This window comes from Mixophyes fleayi, chromosome 1, assembly GCF_038048845.1.
Source record: "Mixophyes fleayi isolate aMixFle1 chromosome 1, aMixFle1.hap1, whole genome shotgun sequence".
NCBI lineage: Eukaryota > Metazoa > Chordata > Amphibia > Anura > Limnodynastidae > Mixophyes > Mixophyes fleayi.
In genome coordinates this window covers 462,254,385-462,277,172 of record NC_134402.1, presented here as the reverse complement: position 1 = coordinate 462,277,172, position 22,788 = coordinate 462,254,385, and the positions used below count along the sequence as shown (strand labels likewise).

The window sequence follows — 22,788 nt, the reverse complement described above, 5'->3', positions numbered from 1 at the left end:
TATATATCAGTTATGTGTGCTTGTTGCAAGAATGTTTATGGGCCAGGGGTTATGCAGTTTTCTTCTGTCTACTTTGGGGGAATAGGCTGAACCTAGTCAAGCGTGCTGTTACCTACAGATCGAGGAAGAAAGGTGGCCTGGGGATGGTTAAACCAGTGCTATTCTTTCTAACAACTTTCTTGAAGTTACATCTTAGTAATCTCCTCCTTGAGACCCCTCCTCATTGGGTAGATGGTTTCAGGGCATGATGACTGGATAGAAGGAGACAGGGTAAAGAGCTTTCGGATACATCATAGATAGCTCCCAGCCTACGTGTCTCTGGGATTGAAGGTGACAAAGCGTTGGGGTCTGGAGGTGGGTGAAGTCAGGAACTCTTCTAGAAGGGAGTTGGAGAGGAGAATCCTGCACTCTCACTTCTGGGTTCAGTTGTTATTAAGATACTGCCCAGGCGATGTTTGATCGGAGGGCCTGGCCTTGGTTAATTCTGGGAGGATTCCTCTGAAGTTCTGGGAAATTGCCTGGTTCTCTTTCCATGGGAGACTCTATGTGAGGGGAAACTTAAAGTATAGAAATGCTGATGAGCGTGGCTGCCCACAGGAGGAGTGTCTTGGGGAGGAGGAGATCATGCACCATTTTTTTCTTGAGTGCCCCTTCAATGTAGAAGTTTACAAGAGGTTTCCGGTGCCTTGGGTATTCCGTGCTTAGTTACCCTAAATGGGTTTATGGAGTATTCAAGGGTAGGTGGTGGGACTTTGAATTAAGCACTCTTTTCTTAGTTTAGTAACTAGATATTTCACTTGAAACGCGAAATGTCAGGTTTCCATCAAACAAAAGGTCCTCCACTATGAAATAGTGGCGAGTGACATTCTACACGAGGTTTGGAAGATTAGGGATATAGAGAGGGGACGGATGGTCAATACAAACTGGGTCAAGCTCTGATGGGGTTTGAGGCCTCTGTAAGAGGGCAAAAGTTCTGCATAGTTCTCTAGCTTATCTTTTCTGCACTACCAATAGATTTTATATGATATAAGTCATTTTTTTTTCAAATATGGTTTGCATATGTCTACAAGCTTCCATTACATCTTCTTTGTTTGAAACTGTAAACATTTATTATATGAGTTGTGATATGGTTTGAAATATTTAGAAATTTGGTGTAGGCACCCTTATTTGATTTTATGTTATACTTTTATCATATTTATTATGGACCAATGTTGGACTTTTAGGGGGCATTAAACCCTAGTATATATGTTTTTTAAGTTCTTCTATGTTTGGGCTCTACATTTTGTTTTGTTTGTTTGTATTAGTTTGCAAGTTAAAGATACATGGAAGTTATGGCAGTACAGGAGATACAGGGGGGATATGGCAGTACAGGAGATACTGGGGGGATATGGCAGTACAGAAGATAGGAGGGGAGATATAGCAGAACAGGAGATGCAGGGGGATATGGCAGTACAGGAGATACAGGGGGGATATGGCAGAACAGGAGATACAGCGGGATATGGCAGTACAGGAGATAGGAGGGGATATGGCAGTACAGGAGATACAGAGGGAATATGGCAGTACAGAAGATAGGAGGGGGATATGGCAGTACAAGAGATAGGAGGGGGGATATGGCAGTACAGGAGATACAGAGGGGATATGGCAGTACAGGAGATACAGGGGGGATATGGCAGTACAAGAGATAGGAGGGGATATGGCAGTACAGGAGTTATAGGGGGGGATATGGCAGTACAGGAGTTATAGGGGGGGATATGGCAGTACAGGAGATTCAGAGGGAATATGGCAGTACAGGAGGTACAGGGGGGATATGGCAGTACAGAAGATAGGAGGGGGGATATAGCAGAACAGGAGATACAGGGGGATATGGATATGTGTACCGACCCGGCTTGTCAGTTAACCCTTCTCCTGCTGAATCCCTGGCTTATCTGCACCAACTGATCTACTGTGTACCGACCTGGCTTGTCAGTTAACCCTTCTCCTGCTTATTACCTGGCTCATCCAAACTGGCTGATCCACTGTGTACCGACCCGGCTTGTCAATTAACCCTTCTTCTGCTGAATCCCTGGTTTAACTGCATCAACTGCATATAAAACATTATTTTATATGCCATTTTTTTGTTTTTCCTGATTGTACATTTACAAGTAACTACTTTTTACCTGTTATTATACTACTATTTATATGCCTTTATCTTGTTTTTCCTGATTTTATATTTACCAGCAACTACTTTTACCTGTTATTATTCTTGCCTATTTCCATTGTCCTTATTACCTCTCCTTCTATTATTCCTTGCCTTCCACGCCCTAATTGGTTATTGTCCCACATCTTGCTATTGTCTCCCTGCTTATTCTTACCTATTATCCACTGTCCTTATTATCTTACTGTTCTGCAATCATTGTTACCTGTTTTTCACTGTCCCTACTATCTCACTGTTCTGTTACTCTCTCTCCCTACTATGGCTCCCCGCTCTCACTCCATACCCATACTCTCCCCCCCACCCTACCTCTCCCGTTCCTCCCCGCCCTCCCCCGCGCGCTGCTCATCTTGCTAACCTCATCCCCATTTCCCCCCTCTCCTCTCCCCCTTTCTTCTGTGCCCTCTGGAATGCCAGATCCATCCGCAACAAGCTGACTGCTATCCACGACCTCTTTCTATCCAACTCCTTTAACCTTCTTGCCGTTACTGAAACCTGGCTCTCCGATTCTGATACTACTTCCCCCGCTGCCCTCTCCTATGGTGGCCTCTCCTTCACCCACTCCGCCAGGCCTGGTGCCCGCCCAGGCGGTGGAGTTGGCCTCCTCCTCTCCTCCACCTGTACTTTTCGTGTCATTCCCCCTGAACACTCCCTCTCATTCTCCTCCTTTGAAACTCACTCCATCCGCCTCTTCTACCCCATCCCCTTCCACCTCCGCGTCACTGTCATCTACCGCCCCCCTGGCCCCACCTCCCTCTTCCTTGACAACTTTGCAAGCTGGCTTCCTCACCACCTCTGCTCCGATCTCCCCTCAATCATTCTCAGGGACTTTAACATCCCCATCGACAATCCCACTTACCCTGCTTCCAGCAAACTGCTCACCCTTTCTTTCTCTCTTGGTCTCACCCAATGGACCTCCTCCTCTACCCACTGCCTTGGGCACTCCCTTGATCTTGTCTTCTCCTACCTATGTAGTCTCTTCGACTTCTCCATCTCTCCCTTTCCTCTATCCGACCACCATCTCCTCTCCTTCTCTCTCTCCTCTTCTCCTGCTCCCCTCCCCCTGCCCAAACCTACTCTGTCCATACGCAACCTCGATGCTCTTGACCCTGCCTCTCTGTCCTCCTCTCTCGATACCCTCCTTTCTCCCCTTTCCTCCCAGGCCTGCCCCAACCAGGCGGTCTCCCTCTACAATCACACCCTCACCTCCCTTCTGGACGCGATCGCCCCTAACCCACCCCCGTTGCTGCAAACCCCAACCCTGGCACTCCAAATTTACCCTCTTCCTCCAAAAATGCTCCCGTACCGCTGAACGTCACTGGAGAAAATCCCGCTCCCTGGCTGACTTCCTCCACTTTAAATTCATCCTTTCATCCTACAGCTCTGCCCTCTCATTCGCTAAACAATCTTTCTTTAAATCCCTCATCTCTTCCCAGTCCTCTAACCCCCGCCGCCTCTTCACCACCTTCAGCACTCTCCTGGCCCCCTCCCTCCCCCCCTGACTGCCTCCGATTTCGCCTCCTTCTTCTCCTCTAAAATCGAGGCCATCCGACTTGAAATCTACTCCTCCACTCTTTCTTCCATCCCTCCCACTCTTCCGTCCTCCCCCCCCAACCACCTTCCCCTCCTTCCGTCCCACCACCGGCGAGGAAGTCCACTCTCTCATTTCATCCTCCCCCCCCACTACCTGTCCCCTGGATCCCATCCCCTCCCACCTTCTTCGCTCCCTTTCCCCCACCACCTGCTCCCACCTCGCTCACCTCTTTAATCTCTCCCTCTTCAATTGGCATCTTCCCCTCCTCCTTCAAACATGCTCTCGTATCCCCCATTCTTAAGAAACCTAATCTCGACCCCACTTCTCTCTCGAACTATCGCCCCATATCTCTTCTCCCTTTTGCCTCCAAAATTCTCGAGAGGCTCGCCTGCAGCCGTCTCACCTCCTACCTTTCTGAATACTCCCTCCTTGATCCTCTCCAGTCAGGTTTCCGCCCCCTCCACTCCACTGAAACTGCCCTGGCTAAAGTCACCAATGACCTCCTCTCTGCTAAAGCCAGGGGCCACTTCTCCCTTCTCATCCTCCTTGACCTCTCTGCAGCCTTTGACACCGTTGACCACCGCCTCCTCCTTCACACCCTCCAGTCTTTCGGCCTCTCCGGCCCAGTCCTGTCCTGGTTCACCCCTTACCTTACTCACCAATCCTTCTCTGTCACCACCTCTGGGTCTCTCTCCCCCCCCGTCCACCCTTCAAGTCGGGGTCCCTCAAGGCTCTGTTCTGGGACCCTTACTCTTCTCTCTATACACCTCCTCCCTGGGTGAACTCATCAGCTCCTTCGGCTTCAGCTACCACCTTTACGCTGACGACACTCAACTATACCTCTCCTCTCCTGATCTCTCTCCCTCCCTCCTCTCTAGGGTGTCCACCTGCCTCTCTGCCATCTCCTCCTGGATGTCCTCTCGATTCCTCAAACTTAACCTTGCCAAAACTGAGCTCATAGTTTTTCCTCCCTCTCATACCTCATCCCCTTCTGACCTCTCCATCACTGTCGACAACACCTCTATCTCCCCTGTCCCCCAACTTCGCTGCCTTGGTGTCATCCTCGACTCCTCTCTCTCCTTTGGCCCCCACATCCTCTCTCTTGCTAAATCCTGCCGCTTCCAGCTGTGTAACATCGCTCGCATCCGGCCCTTCCTCTCCCAAGATGCCACCAAATGCCTTATCCACTCTCTGATCATCTCCTGCTGGGACTACTGTAACCTCCTCCTCACTGGCCTCCCCCACTCTCATCTCGATCCCCTTCGATCTGTTCTTAACGCTGCCGCTAGGCTTATTTTCCTTTCTCGCCGCTCCTCTTCTGTCTCCCCCCTCTACCTAGCCCTTCACTGGCTCCCATTCCCCTTCAGAATCCTCTTTAAGCTCCTCACACTCACCTACAAGGATATGGCAGTACAGGAGATACAGGAGGATATGGCAGTACAGGAGATACAGGAGGATATGGCAGTACAGGAGATACAGGAGGATATGGCAGTACAGGAGATACAGGAGGATATGGCAGTACAGGAGATACAGGAGGATATGGCAGTACAGGAGATACTGGGAGGATATGGCAGTACAGGAGATACTGGGAGGATATGGCAGTACAGGAGATACAGGGGATATGGCAGTACAGGAGATACTGGGAGGATATGGCAGTGCAGGAGATACTGGGATGATATGGCAGTACAGAAGATACTGGGATGATATGGCAGTACAGAAGATACTGGGATGATATGGCAGTACAGGAGATACAGGAGGATATGGCAGTACAGAAGATACAGGAGGATATGGCAGTACAGGAGATACAGGAGGATGTGGCAGTACAGGAGATACAGGATATGGCAGTACAGGAGATACAGGAGGATATGGCAGTACAGGAGATACAGGATATGGCAGTACAGGAGATACAGGATATGGCAGTACAGGAGAGGTGAGTGTGTACATATCTATACACTACAGACTTACCATAGATTTGCCGCAATGGGATGGAGTTCAGCATGTCTATAAACGGCGCTTTCTTCTCTACGTACGTCTTCCGACACCACCAGAGGAGATACCTAAGTCGCAGGATAGTATACGTTATATATACAGCATATAGACTATATACACACTCACACTGTACACAGACATACACAGTGCACAATATATTTATTAATATATCACCAGCATACTCCACAGCAAGTTACAATGTGTAACAGACACAGGTATTACAGAGAGACAGAGCGGTAAGAGGACGCTGCTCACAAACTTACACTATATAGGGACAATAGGAGTGTGATACATGGGGGTAAGTGCTACATACTGCATATTGGTTCAGTCAGAGGGTAATGGGAAAACTGCTTTTATCATCTCATTGGCCAGGGGGTCAGAGGAGAAAAAAATGTAAGTTTGAATGAACGGTGTAAAAGGGGAGGGGGTGGGTAGAATACTCTAGGGAGGGGCAAAGGGGCAGTTCAGGAATTTGAACATGAGTTGTCAGAGAACACTGGGAGGTTTGGAGGCTTGGGAAAGTACGAGGGTGGGAATGAAGTCCCGGGAATGGCAGTAAGTGATGGGTGAGGATGAGAGATGCAGATCTTACGTAGAGTCTAAGGGTCAAGCTGGGAGATATGTATGTTGGTGCAGTGCTGTGTATAGCTCTGTATGAGTATGTCAATGATTAATACAACAGGTCCATAGATATATAGAGAATGAGAAACATACATAGGTTATAGTGCATGTTCTATTAATCATTGAGATGCAATATAGCAGATAGGTAGACAGACAATAGAATACATAAATAGGAAATTTAATCAAAGGAATGAGAAATTAGCAGTGAAGGAGAAATAACAGATAAGGGGGTGTAAGAGTAATAATAGAGAAGAGAGTATAAGAGTAATAACAGATAAGGGGGTGTAAGAGTAATAATAGAGAAGAGAGTATAAGAGTAATAACAGATAAGGGGGTGTAAGAGTAATAATAGAGAAGAGAGTATAAGAGTAATAACAGATAAGGGGGTGTAAGGGTAATAATAGAGAAGAGAGTATAAGAGTAATAACAGATAAGGGGGTTTAAGAGTAATAACAGATAAGGGGGTGTAAGAGTAATAACAGATAAGGGGATGTCAGAGTGATAAATGATAAGCGGGTGTAAGAGTGATAAACGATAAGGGGGTGTGAGAGTAATAAACGATAAGCAGGTGTAAGAGTAATAAATGATAAGAGGGTGTAAGAGTAATAAATGATAAGAGGGTGTAAGAGTAATAACTGATAAGGGGATGTCAGAGTGATAAATGATAAGCGGGTGTAAGAGTGATAAACGATAAGGGGGTGTGAGAGTAATAAACGATAAGCAGGTGTAAGAGTAATAAATGATAAGAGGGTGTAAGAGTAATAAATGATAAGAGGGTGTAAGAGTAATAACTGATAAGAGTGCATAAGACTAATAACAGAAAAGGGGGTGTAAGAGTAATACATGATAAGTGGGTGTAAGAGTAATAATCGATAAGTGGGTGTAAGAGTGATAAACAATAAGGGGGTGTAAGAGAGATAAAAGATAAGGGGGTTTAAGAGTAATAAATGATAAGTGGGTTGTAGAGTAATAAACAATAAGTGGGTGTAAGAGTAATAAATGATAAGAGGGTGTAAGAGTGATAAACGATGAACAATAAGGGGGTGTAAGAGTAATAACTAATAAGAGTGTATAAGAGTAATAACAGATAAGGGGGTGTAAGAGTAATAACTAATAAGAGTGTATAAGAGTAATAACAGATAAGTGGGTGTAAGAGTAATAATCGATAAGTGGGTGTAAGAGTGATAAACAATAAGTGGGTGTAAGAGTAATAAATGATAAGGGGGTGTAAGAGTGATAAACGATGAACAATAAGGGGGTGTAAGAGTAATAACTAATAAGGGGGTTTAAGAGTAATAAATGATAAGTGGGCATAAGAGTAATAACAGATAAGGGGTGTAAGAGTGATAAATGATAAGGGGGTATAAGAGAGATAAACGATAAGGGGGTGTAAGAGTGATAAACGATAAGTGGGTGTAAGAGTGATAAAGGATAAGGGGGTGTAAGAGTGATAAACGATAAGTGGGTGTAAGAGTGATAAACAATAAGGGGGTGTAAGAGTGATAAACGATAAGGGGGTGTAAGAGTGATAAACGATAAAGGGGTGTAAGAGTGATAAACAATAAGTGGGTGTAAGAGTAATAACATATAATGGGGTTTAAGAGTAATAAATAATAAGTGGGTGTAAGAGTAATAAAGGATAAGGGGGTGTAAGAGTGATAAAGGATAAGGGGGTGAAAGAGTAATGTACAATAAGGGGGTGTAAGTGATAAACGATAAGTGGGTGTAAGAGTGATAAACGATAACTGGGCATAAGAGTAATGAACAATAAGGGGGTGTAAGAGTGATAAACAATAAGGGGGTGTAAGAGTGATAAACGATAAGGGGGTGTAAGAGTGATAAACGATAAAGGGGTGTAAGAGTGATAAACAATAAGTGGGTGTAAGAGTAATAACATATAATGGGGTTTAAGAGTAATAAATAATAAGTGGGTGTAAGAGTAATAAAGGATAAGGGGGTGTAAGAGTGATAAAGGATAAGGGGGTGAAAGAGTAATGTACAATAAGGGGGTGTAAGTGATAAACGATAAGTGGGTGTAAGAGTAATAAACAATAAGTGGGTGTAAGAGTGATAAAGTATAAGGGGGTGTAAGAGTAATGTACAATAAGGGGGTGTAAGAGTGATAAACGATAAGAGGGTGTAAGAGTAATAACAGATAATGGGGTTTAAGAGTAATAAACAATAAGTGGGTGTAAGAGTGATAAACGATAAGGGGGTGTAAGAGTGATAAAAGATAAGGGGGTGAAAGAGTAATGTACAATAAGGGGGTGTAAGTGATAAACGATAAGTGGGTGTAAGAGTAATAAACAATAAGTGGGTGTAAGAGTGATAAAGGATAAGGGGGTGTAAGAGTAATGTACAATAAGGGGGTGTAAGAGTGATAAACGATAAGAGGGTGTAAGAGTAATAACAGATAATGGGGTTTAAGAGTAATAAACAATAAGTGGGTGTAAGAGTGATAAACGATAAGGGGTGTAAGAGTGATAAACGATAAGGGGGTGTAAGAGTGATAAACGATAAGGGGGTGTAAGAGTGATAAACAATAAGAGGGTGTAAGAGTGATAAACGATAAGGGGTGTAAGAGTAGTAAAAAATAAGGGGGTGTAAGAGTGATAAACAATAAGAGGGTGTAAGAGTGATAAACGATAAGGGGGTGTAAGAGTGATAAACAATAAGAGGGTGTAAGAGTGATAAACGATAAGGGGGTGTAAGAGTGATAAACAATAAGGGGGTGTAAGAGTGATAAACAATAAGGGGGTGTAAGAGTGATAAACGATAAGTGGGTATAAGAGTAATAACTTATAAGGGGGTGCAAGAGAAATAACTTATAAGAGGTGTCATATGCATGCTAATTACTAGTCATAGAAAATTGCAAGTATGTGTTTGTGAACAAATTCATACTATTAGTTTGGTGCCGCTTAGATGAACTCTGTGTTCAGCCAGGGGGTGACACTAAATGACTTTATACAGACTTTCTCGGTCTGACATCACAGGAAGGGGGCTATGGGGACCTGCAGCATGTCCGGTAAGTTTTACAGATTTGTTCAAGTTGAAACTATTGTATTATACTGTTTTATGTCATTTAAATTGTTTTTCAGTATTGTGCATTTATTTATCTTGTGTTACAATTCGTGTGTCAGCCCTAGCATGGAATTAGAACGCTACATAGTTGAAACAGAGTTTTCTATTTTGCACATAAGTTAAATACTGCCTGTTATTTCATGTAGTGCATAAATACTTGATAGATTATTTGTACACTAAGGGGGGTATTCAATTGTTCCTCCAGGGGCGCCGCCGGAACGAGCGCGTTAAAACTATTACCGTTTATAAGGTAATATTGCGCGTAATTACCGTTCATCCCTGAGCAGCGAGCTGAAATTGAGCGAGTAATTACCATATAAACGGTAATAGTTTTAACGCGCTCGTTCCGGCGGCGCCCGGTGGAACAATTGAATACCCCCTTAAGATTTAAAGGTGATATTTGTCTGCTATGTGAAAAAACAGTCAGTATTCATCGTATATGCAAAATATAAAACTAATTTTCACCCCTTACATTGTAACATGGTTTTGTCCAGGAGACTTAAATAAGAAATTTCTTGCCTGAGTTCCTTAATGAATCAGCCCCATGGACATTTACAAACGGCTCTCAAATATTTGGGGGAAGCTGACTTGCAACTAAAATGCAGCTTATTCAACAATTTCAGGAGAGACAACCTGCAATGGAAGCAGCAGACAACCAAGCTGAGCGGCAAACAGGAAGAAGCTGTAGGACGAGAGGCAGAATCCACAGAGGCTGATATCAGAAGACCCTGTCCAGAGAATTTCCCTATCCTGGAAGAAGATGGGGATTTGGATGCTTTTTTGCAGAGATTTGAAAAGACCTTCCGACAGTATGAACTGCCCCAAGATCAATGGGCACAGTACTTATCCCCTGGTCTGAGAGGCAAAGCCTTGGGGGTCTCTGCAGGTCTTCTCCCTGAAATGGACAAAGAGGCTACCAAAAGAGCTCCGTTGCTACGTTTTAACATCACCCCAGAGGCTCACAGGCAAAAGTCCAGAGAGTTAAAGCGCAGTGTCTCTGATACGTATTCAGGACTTTCCATCAGTGGATTGGGAGTTTCAAAAATCACAATCTTTGATGCTCTGAAAGATTTAATGATCCAGCAGCAGTTTCTCACTTTGTGCCCAGCTGTTGTGAAGGAATGGTCAGGACAACTAGACTTGATCACAACTACACTGTCACTTGGCACTTGCAGCTAAAAGAGGATCCTTTGTGCCAGGGCAGACTGCCTGGGAAGGGGACATCAAGGAGTAGGAACACTGCCCCCATCAGTACTTCCCCTGCTGTTTCTTCTTCATCTTTGGGGAGGGTGGGTGCAAAGTCTGTTCTGGGAGAAACCCAGAAGAGAGAAGTGAGACCAGGTGCCATCTGTCCAGAAAAGAAGAACTCTACACCCTCCTCTGGGGGGAAACCTTCCTGCAATCTTCCCCAGTGGTTCTGTGTGTTGCTGGACCGCAAGGGAGCCGGAAGAACAACCTGGAGCCAGCCACTGTTGATGACAAGGTAATTGTGGCTTTAAGAGAGAAGGGTTCTGATGTTATGCTGGTGAGTTCAGAACTGGTGGGGTTAGAGGACATCATTCTGGGGAATTTCTATGCAAGGGGTGGGTGGAATTCACCTTGCAGTGCCTATGGCCAGGATATATCGGCACCGGGGTGCTGGAAGAGGTCTATGAGAAGTAGGGGTATCGGACAATATTTCTGCAAATGCATTACTTGGGACTGATGTAGACAGGATATTATCTCAATATGTCTCTAATGACTGTGCTGAAAACATCCAAGTGTTTTCCCGGGTACCAGGATGTGACAGAGAAATGTATGTTCCATGGAATCTGAAATGAGTAAACTGTCTGTATCCGAGGAGGATGCTCTTTCCTCCAGTGTCAGCGCAGGCCAGGTCCTCAGAATTAACCCAAGAGGGGAGATAAGGGGGCTGGCAGCAGAAGGTGGCCCTAACATAGGGGGGTAAATGTATCAAGCTAAGAGTTTCTGGTTGGTTTGAAAAGTGAAGATGCTGCCAATCAGATTCTAGCTATCATTTTATAGACTGTTCTAAATATCTGATTGATCGCTATAGGCAACATCTCCACTTTTCAAAGCTACTGGAAAGTCTCAGCTTGATACATTTACCCCAGAGTCTTCTCTGCAGAGAAGGGAAGGGGCTGCCAGAAGGTAACTCTAATATCTTTTTTTCTAACCGCCCTTCCTCCAGCTCCTGCAATTATAGAGGTGTCTGATGACAATGTGGTTAATTGTGCTGTTTTGCAATCTGACCCTGTCTTTTACAGGCTCCCTGTCAGAGGTAAGGGCAGTGGGCAGTATTTATATCAAGTTTGCGAGTCATGCTGATTTAGGTAGCACGCTTGTTCAATCTGTGCCTGATGAGCTCGTTATTAAGTTTGATGTGCTCACGATTTACAGGGTGTCCACAAGTAACGTGTACTACAGTAAGGACAAACTGAGAGAGGGGGGGGGGGGAATCAGAGGAAAATTGTGTATCCATCTGTGTCTGTACCAGCCTGGCTGAAAACTGTAGTGGACAGATGTGGGTCCCACTTGCCTGAGCTTGAGAGGGAGAAGAGGGTATGCTCAGCTAGCTCACCAGAGCCTCCGGTAAAGATAGATGTGAGAGATTCACGAGAGGGTGACCACCACCCTAACCGTTGTATAGTAAGGAATGTGTAGAAGCGGTATAGTGGCAGAATGGGGAGGTAGCACTAGGGGTTAGTGTGTACCTGTCTGTACCAGAACTTGTGGATTCCCAATACCTGAGTCTCACAAGAGGGTATAGTAGGTGGATTTAGAGTAAAGGCACTTTAAAACTTAAACTATTTGAGTGGATAGCTCCTCCCCTACTATGCCCCGTCCTCAGTTTTCATATAACAAAGCCCAGAAGAGAGGGGCTAATTAGGTGTAACTAGAAACACCTTAAAGGAAGCAACAAAACAGCAGAGCAAGGAAAGGGAGCGCAGTGTCCCCCTAATCAGAGAAATGGGTTTTAAGTGAGGTGAGTAAAAAAATCACCTGCCACTGAGGGATACTGCAAGAATGGGGACATACCGAAGCTGTCTCGAAGGTTGGGATTGCTCTGAAATAGCCGTGCATAAGACCTTGCGCCCAAAGCTGGCACCCTGCGATGCAAAACCCTGCAATTTGTAGAATTTGTAAGAGGTGTGGACAGACGACCACATAGCAGCCCAGCACAACTGTTCAGCCGAAGCACCGTGATTCGCTGCCCACGAAGCACCAACAGCTCTGGCCGAATGAGTCGTCAAGCCCACCGGCACCAGTCTGGCCACCTGAACATTAGCCAAACGAATGGTGGCTGTAGGCCAGAAAGCAATAGACTGCTTAGATGCTGCCAAACCGTACGAAAAGGTCATTAGTTTTACAAACGGAAACCGTACGGCTGACATAGCACCAGAGGGCCTGGCCAATTCAGAAGGTGCAAGGATGTATCAGTAGGTTGAGACTTGGGACAAGACGTCGTAACGACAATCTCCTGGTTTAAGTGAAAACGGGAGACCACCTTCAGCACAAAAGAGCATTTCCTTATCAGAAGAAAACACCACAATGGGGGGGATACAGCACAGCGCCACCAACTCAGACTCCAGACGAGCAGAAGAAATAAGCAGAAATTAAGATCCCAATGCTCTACTGGATGTACAAAGGGGAACACCTTGTAGAAAAGTCCTTCATGACTGTCAACTTGCGCTGAGAGAAAATCGAGAGCACCGAAACTTGCAGTTTCAGAGAAGAGCGACGGAGACCTTTATAAAAACCGTCCTGCAGGAAGGATAGGAAGCGGGAAAAACTAAAGCGGCAAGTTTGAAAAATGTGACCTTCACACCACTTTACGTAAGATTTCCATACATGATGGTGACTTGCAGAGGACTATGCTTCAAGTCACAATTGTCGAAACAGGCATCCAAATTTGAGGCTTGCCACTGATCCTGAAATTGCAGTAGATGGGCCCCCACCCTAATCCTGTGGCGAGTTATGCTATCATGCGGAGGTCCTTTCTGGGGGCTTCGGAGCCCCACATTTGCTGGAGCCTCGGCCCCTATGGGAACCTCCACCAGAGGAAGAACACTGCCCTCTGATAGGAGTTGCCCTCGACCTAACAAAGGAAAGAAAGGACCGAAACCTTGGTTGCCTCGAATTTAGCACAGGTGACAGGCAGAAATGAGCTCTTATCTTACAGGGCTACCTGAATGATTTGGTCCATCTCCGAACCAGAGTAACACCGCCATAAGGCAAAGATTCCAGCGTACGATTTGAGTCCGCATCAGGCGACCAAGAGTGCAGCCACAAAGAATGTCTGGATACAATAACGAGAGCAGAACGTCTGGAGTTAACGGAAACCAAACCCAAAAAAGCCTGATCTAACAAGTCAGAACCTTCCTCAATATGCTCTGTCAACACCAATTCAGCAATAGGTCTATGTTCTTGCTGACCCTTAGACAACTGTTCCGTCCATGTTTGAATGGCCTTGTTGACCCAGACATTTTGGGCATTAAGGCACTTATCTGAGATTTTGAGCATATTGTATGCAAAATCAGTCTGTGCATGCCCACAATCGGCCCATATACCAGAAAATCACTCCGTCTCCGTACGCAAGGGACACTTACTACGATTACGGGAAAGGGGGGAAACGGGGCTGGGAAGGGACATTTGGCCGTAGCCAATTGACAGTAAGGACATGCCAAGCTCGACCGCACACAGTCACGTCTAAATCAAAGTTTGGCTGTCTAAAAGTTACTTGTTTTTCTGCCAAATCTCTTGCACCAGCCATAGGGCTAGTCTAAGTCTTGAGTCCTAGGGATGTCTGAATCGTATGCATGTTATAACATGCGTCTACAATCAGGGGCATCTGTAAAAATGTCTGTTATGTACAGTAGACTTTAAGGACAGCCTTAGGAAGAGTATTGTGAGGGGTTAGGAGGAGTAGGTGTGTGGAGGGCAGTAGGGGATGAGTAAGGAGGAGTAGGTGTGTGGAGGGCAGTAGGGGATGAGTTAGGAGAAATAGGTGTGTGGAGGGCAGTAGGGGATGAGTTAGGAGAAATTGGTGTGTGGAGGGCAGTAGGGGATGAGTTAGGAGAAATAGGTGTGTGGAGGGCAGTAGGGGATGAGTTAGGAGAAATAGGTGTGTGGAGGGCAGTAGGGGATGAGTTAGGAGAAATAGGTGTGTGGAGGGCAGTAGGGGATGAGTTAGGAGAAATAGGTGTGTGGAGGGCAGTAGGGGATGAGTAAGGAGGAGTAGGTGTGTGGAGGGCAGTAGGGGATGAGTAAGGAGGAGTAGGTGTGTGGAGGGCAGTAGGGGATGAGTAAGAAGGAGTAGGTGTGTGGAGGGCAGTAGGGGATGAGTAAGGAGGAGTGGGTGTGTGGAGGGCAGTAGGGGATGAGTTAGTTAGGAGAAATAGGTGTGTGGAGGGCAGTAGGGGATGAGTAAGGAGGAGTAGGTGTGTGGAGGGCAGTAGGGGATGAGTTAGTTAGGAGAAATAGGTGTGTGGAGGGCAGTAGGGGATGAGTAAGGAGGAGTAGGTGTGTGGAGGGCAGTAGGGGATGAGTTAGGAGAAATTGGTGTGTGGAGGGCAGTAGGGGATGAGTAAGGAGGAGTAGGTGTGTGGAGGGCAGTAGGGGATGAGTTAGGAGAAATAGGTGTGTGGAGGGCGGTAGGGGATGAGTTAGGAGAAATAGGTGTGTGGAGGGCAGTAGGGGATGAGTAAGGAGGAGTAGGTGTGTGGAGGGCAGTAGGGGATGAGTTAGGAGAAATAGGTGTGTGGAGGGCAGTAGGGGATGAGTTAGGAGAAATAGGTGTGTGGAGGACAGTAGGGGATGAGTTAGGAGAAATAGGTGTGTGGAGGGCAGTAGGGGATGAGTTAGGAGAAATGGGTGTGTGGAGGGCAGTAGGGGATGAGTTAGGAGAAATAGGTGTGTGGAGGGCAGTAGGGGATGAGTAAGGAGGAGTAGGTGTGTGGAGGGCAGTAGGGGATGAGTTAGGAGAAATAGGTGTGTGGAGGGCAGTAGGGGATGAGTTAGGAGAAATAGGTGTGTGGAGGGCAGTAGGGGATGAGTTAGGAGAAATAGGTGTGTGGAGGGCAGTAGGGGATGAGTTAGGAGAAATAGGTGTGTGGAGGGCAGTAGGGGATGAGTTAGGAGAAATAGGTGTGTGGAGGGGAGTAGGGGATGAGTAAGGAGGAGTAGGTGTGTGGAGGGCAGTAGGGGATGAGTTAGGAGAAATAGGTGTGTGGAGGGCAGTAGGGGATGAGTTAGGAGAAATAGGTGTGTGGAGGGCAGTAGGGGATGAGTTAGGAGAAATAGGTGTGTGGAGGACAGTAGGGGATGAGTAAGGAGGAGTAGGTGTGTGGAGGGCAGTAGGGGATGAGTTAGGAGAAATAGGTGTGTGGAGGGCAGTAGGGGATGAGTTAGGAGAAATAGGTGTGTGGAGGGCGGTAGGGGATGAGTTAGGAGAAATAGGTGTGTGGAGGGCAGTAGGGGATGAGTTAGGAGAAATAGGTGTGTGGAGGGCAGTAGGGGATGAGTTAGGAGAAATAGGTGTGTGAAGGGCAGTAGGGGATGAGTTAGGAGAAATAGGTGTGTGGAGGGCAGTAGGGGATGAGTTAGGAGAAATAGGTGTGTGGAGGACAGTAGGGGATGAGTTAGGAGAAATAGGTGTGTGGAGGGCAGTAGGGGACGAGTTAGGAGGAGTAGGTGTGTGGAGGGCGGTAGGGGATAAGTTAGGAGAAATAGGTGTGTGGAGGGCAGTAGGGGATGAGTTAGGAGAAATAGGTGTGTGGAGGGCAGTAGGGGATGAGTTAGGAGAAATAGGTGAGGGAGGAGGCACTAGGGGATGAGATAAGAGGAGCAGGTTGGAGGGCGGTAGCAGATGAGTAAGGAGGAGAAGGAGTGGGGGGGGAGTAGGGGATGGGCAAGGTGGTGTAGGTGTGTTTGGGAGACAGTATAGGATGAGTTAGGAGGCGAAAGTTGTGTGGGCGGCAGTAGGTTGAGATGAGGTAATCAGTGAGGTGGTGGAAGGGAATGTGGATGAGAGAGATATTATACAGGGGGAGAGAGATATTACATTGAGGGAGAGATATTATACAGGGGGAGATATTATACAGGAGGAGAGTTATTATATAGGTGGAGAGATAATACACAGGGGGAGAGAAATTATACAGGAAGAGAGGGATTACACAGGGAGAGAGATATTGCACAGAGGGAGAGATAATACACAGCAGGAGAGATATTATACAGGAGGAGAGTTATTATACAGAAGGAGAGATATTATACAGGAGGAAATATATTACACAGAAGGAGAGATAATACACAGGGGGAGAGATATTATACAGGAGGAGAGTTATTATATAGAAGGAGAGATATTATACAGGAGGAGAGATATTATATAGAAGGAGAGATATTATACAGGAGGAGAGATATTACACTGAGGGAGAGATATTATACAGGGGTGAGATATTATACAGGAGGAGAGTTATTATATAGCATACATGCCAACTCTCCCGGAAAGTCCGGGAGACTCCCGAAATTCGGGTCAGTCTCCCGGGCTCCCGGGCAAGCTGGCATTTCTCCCGCATCCCAATCTCACCGAGAATCACGCCATTTTACCTCGGGGGGCGGGGCCAAAATGACGCGATTGGCCTCGTCCCGCCCCCTCCCGCCAAGTTTCCGGGAGTTGGCAAGTATGTTATATAGGAGGAGAGATATACAGGAAGACAGATATTATACAGGAGGAAAGATATTACACAGAAGGAGAGATAATACACAGGGGGAGAGGAATTATACAGGGGTATAGATATTATACAGGGGGGATACTATACAGAGGGAGAGATATTATACAGGAGGAGCGATAATACACAGCAGGAGAGGGATTATACAGGAGGAGGGATATTATACAGGGGGGATACTATACAGAGGGAGAGATATTATACAGGAGGAGCGATAATACACAGCAGGAGAGGGATTATACAGGAGAAGGGATATTATACAGGGGGGGATACTATACAGAGGGAGAGATAATATACGGGGGCAGACAGAAAGTGTCTGGGGGGGGCACTCACCTGATGCCCAATGGGAGATGGGCCAGTAATTTAGCAGGGGACACATGTTTCAGCTGAAATGGTTTCCTCTTCTCTGTAAATTCATGTGCTAGGCAGATCCTCCATCCATAGCTGGGTACCCTGTACCCCTGGGCTGCCCCCTGGTAGGTTTCCATCAGTTCCCTGGTACTGTCCATGCCTGAGTCCCAGAGAAATGTGCCAGGTAATGTGTTCAGCTATTGTCACACCCAGAGGGACAAAGGTCTTTCTAGATTCCTGAAAGCAGAGATCAGAGAGAGTGATTGTCAATCTCTGTGTACACAGCGTGTGTGTGTGTGTGCACAGCCTGTGTGTGTGTGTCTGTGTACACAGCCTGTGTGTGTGTGTCTGTGTGCACAGCGTGTGTGTGTGTCTGTGTACACAGCCTGTGTGTGTGTCTGTGTACACAGCCTGTGTGTGTGTGTCTGTGTGCACAGCGTGTGTGTGTGTCTGTGTACACAGCCTGTGTGTGTGTCTGTGTACACAGCCTGTGTGTGTGTGTGTGTGTGTGTGTGTGTGTGTCTGTGTGCACAGCCTGTGTGTGTGTGTCTGTGTGCACAGCCTGTGTGTGTGTGTGTGTGTGTCTGTGTGCACAGCCTGTGTGTGTGTGTGTGTGTCTGTGTGCACAGCCTGTGTGTGTGTGTGTGTGTCTGTGTACACAGCCTGTGTGTGTGTGTGTGTGTGTGTGTGTGTGTGTGTCTGTGTGCACAGCCTGTGTGTGTGTGTCTGTGTGCACAGCCTGTGTGTGTGTGTGTGTGTGTGTGTCTGTGTGCACAGCCTGTGTGTGTGTGTGTGTGTGTGTGTCTGTGTGCACAGCCTGTGTGTGTGTGTGTGTCTGTGTGCACAGCCTGTGTGTGTGTGTCTGTGTGCACAGCCTGTGTGTGTGTGTCTGTGTACACAGCCTGTGTGTGTGTGTCTGTGTACACAGCCTGTGTGTGTGTCTGTGTGCACAGCCTGTGTGTGTGTGTGTGCACAGCCTGTGTGTGTGTGTGTGTCTGTGTGCACAGCCTGTGTGTGTGTGTCTGTGTGCACAGCGTGTGTGTGTGTCTGTGTGCACAGCCTGTGTGTGTGTGTGTCTGTGTGCACAGCCTGTGTGTGTGTCTGTGTACACAGCCTGTGTGTGTGTGTGTGTGTCTGTGTGCACAGCCTGTGTGTGTGTGTGTCTGTGTGCACAGCCTGTGTGTGTGTGTGTGTCTGTGTGCACAGCCTGTGTGTGTGTGTGTGTCTGTGTGCACAGCCTGTGTGTGTGTGTCTGTGTGCACAGCCTGTGTGTGTGTGTCTGTGTACACAGCCTGTGTGTGTGTGTCTGTGTACACAGCCTGTGTGTGTGTGTGTGTGTCTGTGTGCACAGCCTGTGTGTGTGTGTGTGCACAGCCTGTGTGTGTGTCTGTGTGCACAGCCTGTGTGTGTGTGTCTGTGTGCACAGCGTGTGTGTGTGTCTGTGTGCACAGCCTGTGTGTGTGTGTGTGTGTCTGTGTGCACAGCCTGTGTGTGTGTCTGTGTACACAGCCTGTGTGTGTGTGTGTGTCTGTGTGCACAGCCTGTGTGTGTGTGTGTGTGTGTGTCTGTGTGCACAGCCTGTGTGTGTGTCTGTGTACACAGCCTGTGTGTGTGTGTGTCTGTGTACACAGCCTGTGTGTGTGTGTCTGTGTGCACAGCCTGTGTGTGTGTGTGTGTCTGTGTACACAGCCTGTGTGTGTGTGTGTCTGTGTGCACAGCCTGTGTGTGTGTGTGTGTGCACAGCCTGTGTGTGTGTGTGTGTGTGTGTGTCTGTGTGCACAGCCTGTGTGTGTGTGTGTCTGTGTGCACAGCCTGTGTGTGTGTGTCTGTGTGCACAGCCTGTGTGTGTGTGTGTGTCTGTGTGCACAGCCTGTGTGTGTGTCTGTGTACACAGCCTGTGTGTGTGTGTCTGTGTACACAGCCTGTGTGTGTGTGTGTGTCTGTGTACACAGCCTGTGTGTGTGTGTGTCTGTGTACACAGCCTGTGTGTGTCTGTGTGCACAGCCTGTGTGTGTGTGTCTGTGTACACAGCCTGTGTGTGTGTGTGTGTGTGTGTCTGTGTGCACAGCCTGTGTGTGTGTGTGTCTGTGTGCACAGCCTGTGTCTGTGTGTGTCTGTGTGCACAGCCTGTGTGTGTGTGTGTGTCTGTGTGCACAGCCTGTGTGTGTGTCTGTGTACACAGCCTGTGTGTGTGTGTGTCTGTGTGCACAGCCTGTGTGTGTGTCTGTGTACACAGCCTGTGTGTGTGTGTGTGTCTGTGTGCACAGCCTGTGTGTGTGTCTGTGTACACAGCCTGTGTGTGTGTGTCTGTGTGCACAGCCTGTGTGTGTGTCTGTGTACACAGTCTGTGTGTGTGTCTGTGTACACAGCCTGTGTGTGTGTCTGTGTACACAGCCTGTGTGTGTGTCTGTGTACACAGCCTGTGTGTGTGTGTGTGTCTGTGTGCACAGCCTGTGTGTGTGTGTGTGTCTGTGTGCACAGCCTGTGTGTGTGTCTGTGTACACAGCCTGTGTGTGTGTGCACAGCCTGTGTGTGTGTGTGTCTGTGTGCACAGCCTGTGTGTGTGTGTGTCTGTGTACACAGCCTGTGTGTGTGTCTGTGTACACAGCGTGTGTGTGTGTGTGTGTGTCTGTGTGCACAGCCTGTGTGTGTGTGTCTGTGTGCACAGCCTGTGTGTGTGTGTGTGTGTGCACAGCCTGTGTGTGTGTGTGTGTGTGCACAGCCTGTGTGTGTGTGTCTGTGTGCACAGCGTGTGTGTGTGTCTGTGTGCACAGCCTGTGTGTGTCTGTGTACACAGCCTGTGTGTGTCTGTGTGCACAGCCTGTGTGTGTGTCTGTGTACACAGCCTGTGTGTGTGTGTCTGTGTACACAGCCTGTGTGTGTGTGTGCACAGCCTGTGTGTGTGTGTGTGTGTGTCTGTGTGCACAGCCTGTGTGTGTGTGTGTCTGTGTGCACAGCCTGTGTGTGTGTGTCTGTGTGCACAGCCTGTGTGTGTGTGTCTGTGTGCACAGCCTGTGTGTGTGTGTCTGTGTGCACAGCCTGTGTGTGTGTCTGTGTGCACAGCCTGTGTGTGTGTGTCTGTGTGCACAGCCTGTGTGTGTGTGTCTGTGTGCACAGCCTGTGTGTGTGTCTGTGTGCACAGCCTGTGTGTGTGTGTCTGTGTACACAGCCTGTGTGTGTGTGTCTGTGTACACAGCCTGTGTGTGTGTGTCTGTGTGCACAGCCTGTGTGTGTGTGTGTGTGTGTCTGTGTGCACAGCCTGTGTGTGTGTGTGCACAGCCTGTGTGTGTGTGCACAGCCTGTGTGTGTGTCTGTGTGCACAGCCTGTGTGTGTGTGTGTCTGTGTGCACAGCCTGTGTGTGTGTCTGTGTACACAGCCTGTGTGTGAGTCTGTGTACACAGCCTGTGTGTGTGTGTGTGTCTGTGTGCACAGCCTGTGTGTGTGTGTGTGTCTGTGTGCACAGCCTGTGTGTGTGTGTGTCTGTGTGCACAGCCTGTGTGTGTCTGTGTGCACAGCCTGTGTGTGTGTCTGTGTACACAGCCTGTGTGTGTGTCTGTGTACACAGCCTGTGTGTGTGTGTCTGTGTACACAGCCTGTGTGTGTGTGTGCCTGTATACACAGCCTATGTGTCTGTGTACACAGATGTGTGTGTGTACACAGCCTGTGTGTGTCTGTCTGTGTACACAGCATGTATGTGTGTGTATGTACACAGCGTGTGTGAACACAGCCTGTGTGTGTCAGGGTGCATGTGTCTGTGTACACAACGTGTATGTGTGTGTATGTACACAGCGTGTGTGTACACAGCCTGTGTGTGTGTGTGTGTGTGTGTGTCTGTATACACAGCCTGTGTGTGTCTGTGTGTGTGTGTGTCTGTGTACACAGCCTGTGTGTCTGTGTACACAGATGTGTGTGTGTACACAGCCTGTGTGTGTCTGGGTGTGTGTGTCTGTGTACACAGCATGTATGTGTGTGTATGTACACAGCGTGTGTGAACACAGCCTGTGTGTGTCAGGGTGCATGTGTCTGTGTACACAACCTGTATGTGTGTGTATGTACACAGCCTGTGTGTGTGTGTGTCTGTATACACAGCCTGAGTGTGTGTGTCTCTATACACAGCCTGTGTGTCTGTACACAGTGTGTCTGTACACAGTGTGTCTGTGTACACAGCCTGTGTGTGTCTCTGTGTGTGTGTGTGTCTGTGTACACAGCCTGTGTGTGTGTGTCTGTGTACACAGTGTGTGTGTGTGTGTCTGTGTATGCAGCCTGTGTGTGTGTGTCTGTGTACACAGCCTATGTGTGTGCATGTGTGTGGGTGTACAGAGTGAGTGTGTCTGGGCGTGTGTATAATGTACATGTCTGCCTATACAGTGCGTGTGTATATAGTGTGCGTGTGTCTGTCTATCCAGTGTGTGTATAGTGTGTGTCTGCCTATACAGTGTGTGTGTATACAGTGTGTGTGTATAGTGTGCGTCTGCCTATACAGTATGTGTGTATTCAGTGTGCGTGTCTGCCTATACAGTGTGTGTGTACACAGTGCGTTTGTATACATTATTTTAAAATAATTATTGTTAAAAACACCAATGAAGGAAAATACAACAATGTATCAGGGATATTATGTAAATATGTGATACGATTAAACTGACAATAACACTGGGTTAAGTTCTTTTATAAATAATTAAGAAAAGTTACAGGAAAGTGGGAGAAGGGGATGTCTTATCGTCGAATAATATCGGATGTTTATGGCAATGTGTGAGCCAAATGGACTAAATTCCCAGGAGGTCCAAATCATTTTATGTTATATGAATTTTGAGCAGTCAAAATGAGTTTTTCCAATGGGTAAATAAGCCCAATTGTGGATAAAACGTTCTCCCAATTACTAATTAGCTATTACTAGTCGACTAGCCAAACAAATTGTCACTAATCTTCTGGAATTTTGGTTTAACAATGGGATTATTCTGGAGAGAAGTCGTGCAGAGAAACCTGTAACACAATGATGCCCTGATCCCAAATCTTTCTAACTATGAGACACAATCACCAAATGTGATCATCATCAACATTTATTTACATAGTACTGTGACAGGATGGACGACCTACGCCACCGTCTGTTGTTGCTGGGAACTGACTGGGCTTACTTTGCCACAGTTCTCTTTCATTAACCCAATTGCGCCCTCTCACCGCAGTAGGAGGGGCTTAAAAAATGCTGCCACCACTGGACTCCTTTACCGACATCCAGAACCGGGTTTCTTCTGGGTAACTAACACTGCGAGTGTACCCCGTTACTGGTGTAACTGGGCTG

The 22,788-nt window shown here is 47.2% G+C and overlaps 1 protein-coding gene across 5 annotated transcripts in view; it reads right to left on the bottom strand.

Annotated features, from left to right (window-relative positions):
- Positions 1 to 22,788, bottom strand: part of GBA2 (glucosylceramidase beta 2) — a 103,074-nt gene that overhangs the window by 49,274 nt on the left and 31,012 nt on the right. For all 5 annotated transcript variants that reach the window (XM_075187392.1, XM_075187393.1, XM_075187395.1 and 2 more), the window contains 2 exons: positions 17,474 to 17,728; positions 5,691 to 5,782 (listed from right to left, as the gene is read on the bottom strand). In XM_075187392.1, the coding sequence (XP_075043493.1) occupies positions 5,691 to 5,782; positions 17,474 to 17,649 (268 nt within the window). In that variant the 5' untranslated portion in view covers positions 17,650 to 17,728. The remainder of the gene's footprint in view (positions 1 to 5,690; positions 5,783 to 17,473; positions 17,729 to 22,788) is intronic.